At 40.7% G+C, this 2,500-nt stretch overlaps 2 protein-coding genes across 2 annotated transcripts in view; both read left to right on the forward strand.

The window, feature by feature from the left end:
• The window catches only part of LOC134193462 (uncharacterized), a 769-nt gene extending 588 nt beyond the window's left edge, over positions 1–181 (forward strand). Inside the window, exon 1 of the mRNA XM_062662292.1 lies at positions 1–181. This exon is cut by the window's left edge and continues 588 nt beyond it. Coding sequence (XP_062518276.1) covers positions 1–90 — 90 coding nt within the window. The 3' untranslated portion in view covers positions 91–181.
• LOC134192805 (ATP-binding cassette sub-family B member 6-like) overlaps positions 1–2,500 on the forward strand; it is a 17,239-nt gene that overhangs the window by 13,409 nt on the left and 1,330 nt on the right. Inside the window, exons 14-16 of the mRNA XM_062661563.1 lie at positions 665–775; positions 834–907; positions 1,851–1,951. Of these exons, the coding sequence (XP_062517547.1) occupies positions 665–775; positions 834–907; positions 1,851–1,951 (286 nt within the window). The remainder of the gene's footprint in view (positions 1–664; positions 776–833; positions 908–1,850; positions 1,952–2,500) is intronic.

A 2,500-nucleotide genomic window follows, 5' to 3' on the forward strand; every position in this document is an offset into this window, starting at 1 on the left:
TTGCGGAAGCTGTCAAGGCTTTCTGTGCGCTCATTAGGAGATGACAGTGTTTTGGGAGTAGATAGAGACATTCAGTGTTTTACTCATTAGCAATAGTCTCGGACTACAAGTAGAACATTTCATTTTAACAATAACTGTTTGTAGTAGTGAAGATTGTTGACAATAAACTTGATTCTGTCTGTCTGTCTGCCTGCCTGTCTGTCTGCCTGCCTGTCTGTCTGTTTGTCAATACATATAATTTCAAACATGGAACTATTATACATCACTGCAAAGTACATAACTATAACTAAAGTCCAACACTAGTAACAACATAAAACTTGCAAACTACATACGAGAGGCTAGATCTGTCTGTCTGCCTGTCTGCCTGCCTGTCCCAATCTGTTTTGTCTGTCTGTCTGTCTGTTTGTCTTTCTGTCTGTCTGTCTGTCTCAATCTGTATGTCTGTCTGTCTGCCTGCCTGTCTGCCTGCCTGCCTGTCTGTCTGTCTGTCTGCCTGTCCGTCTGCCTGCCTGCTTGTTTGTCTGTCTGTCTGTTTATCTGTCTGTTTATCTGTCTGTCTGTCTGTCTGTCTGTCTGTCTGTCTATCTATCTAATGCATTGTAATCCGTATACTTCATTTTTACTGTTCAAAGTGCATCATTTATTAGTACTTGTACTATTGCAGGTTGGTCCATCCGGAGCCGGAAAGAGCACAATCATACGTCTCCTATTTCGATTTTATGACCTACCATCCAGTGGAGGTCGTATCTTTGTAGACGGCCAAGATATTGCAACGGTTGCGCAAGGCCTAAGCATAGAGTCACTTGTATTAGCTTAATCATAGACTTTCATAGGTGACTCAAAAATCGTTAAGAAAACTGATTGGTGTTGTTCCACAGGATACGGTCCTCTTTAATGCCGATATTCAGTAAGTATAGAGATAGAGATAGAGATGTTAGGTGTTTGTATGTGTTTGTGTTTGTTTTGTTTGTGTTTGTGTGTGTTTGTGTTTGTGTTTGTATGTGTTTGTGTATGTTTGTGTTTTTGTTTGTGTGTTTATATGTGTTTGTATTTGTGTGTGTTTGTGTTTGTGTTTGTGTTTGTATTTGTTTGTGTTTGTGTGTGTGTTTGTGTTTGTTTGTGTTTGTGTGTGTGTGTGTTTGTGTGTGTGTGTGTGTTTGTGTGTGTGTTTGTGTGTGTGTTTGTGTGTGTTTGTATTTGTGTGTGTTTGTGTTTGTGTGTGTGGGTGTGTTTGTGTGTGTGTGTGTGTGTTTGTGTTTGTGTGTGTGTGTTTGTGTGTGTGTTTGTTTGTGTTTGTGTGTGTTTGTGTTTGTGTGTGTGTTTGTGTTTGTGTGCATTTGTGTTTGTGTTTGTTTGTGTTTGTGTGTGTTTGTGTTTGTGTGTGTTTGTGTTTGTGTGTGTGTGTGTTTGTGTGTGTGTGTTTGTGTGTGTGTCTTTGTTTGTTTGTGTTTGTGTGTGTTTGTGTGTGTTTGCATTTGTGTTTTTGTGTTTTGTATTCCTGTTTGTGTGTGTGTGTTTGTGTGTGTTTGCATTTGTGTTTTTGTGTGTTTGTATTCCTGTTTGTGTGTGTGTTTGTGTGTTTGTGTTTGTGTTTGTGTGTGTTTATGTTTGTGTGTGTTTGTGTTTGTGTATGTGTTTGTGTGTGTTTGTGTGTTTGTGTGTGTGTGTGTGTGTGTGTGTGTGTGTGTGTGTGTGTGTGCGCGCGTGTCTTTGTCTTTGTCTTTGTCTTTGTGTTTGTCTTTGTGTTTGTCTGTATGTGTGCATGTCTGTCCATCTCTCTTTTGTCTGTCAGTCTGTTTGTCTTACATCCATCCTTAGCCTTACTGTAGCCATCTGCTCTACCATTATAGATACAACATTAGGTATGGCAGGGTTGATGCATCAGACGAAGAGGTTGAAGAAGCAGCAAGAGCTGCCGACATACACGACCGTATTCTCTCATTTGCTGAAGGTCAGTTTCATAGCAATCAACAAATTCCATAAAATTAATTAATTAGACAACATAATCCACAAAACCCATAGACGTGACGACGTGTCAGTCAGTTTGATTGAGTGAGAGCAGTAAAGATGATAATATTTCTGTTGATTGATTTGTGGGAGTTAGCATGAGATGCCACTGTTGATACTTGTTGCTTTCGAAGCCCGTAGGGACTGTTCAGAAAACGGTGTGGGCGGGGCTTATTAGACTTGCTTGGCTCTGATTGGCGGATGCTGATTGACTGAATAAAAGTCGTTAGAACACCGAGTCTTGCGTAAGAGCTTGAGAGGTTGGAAGATGTTGTGCGAAAATGATGACGAATAGGGGCAGATTCGGAGCAGAGTCTTGAAGCGCTCAGCGCAACTTCAATTTGGGGAGAAACATGCGAGTAAGTTGACATTATTTGTGGTCGCGTAGCTACTTGAAGTTGTGCGAGGTTTCATTAGGAGACACTGACTCAACAGGTTTAGTATATCTGTAGCTCTGTTCTTTATAACTGGAGTGCAAATGCGATGGCCTGTA

The sequence above is a fragment of the Corticium candelabrum genome, chromosome 17 (genome assembly GCF_963422355.1).
Source record: "Corticium candelabrum chromosome 17, ooCorCand1.1, whole genome shotgun sequence".
In the NCBI taxonomy this organism is placed as follows: Eukaryota; Metazoa; Porifera; class Homoscleromorpha; order Homosclerophorida; family Plakinidae; genus Corticium; species Corticium candelabrum.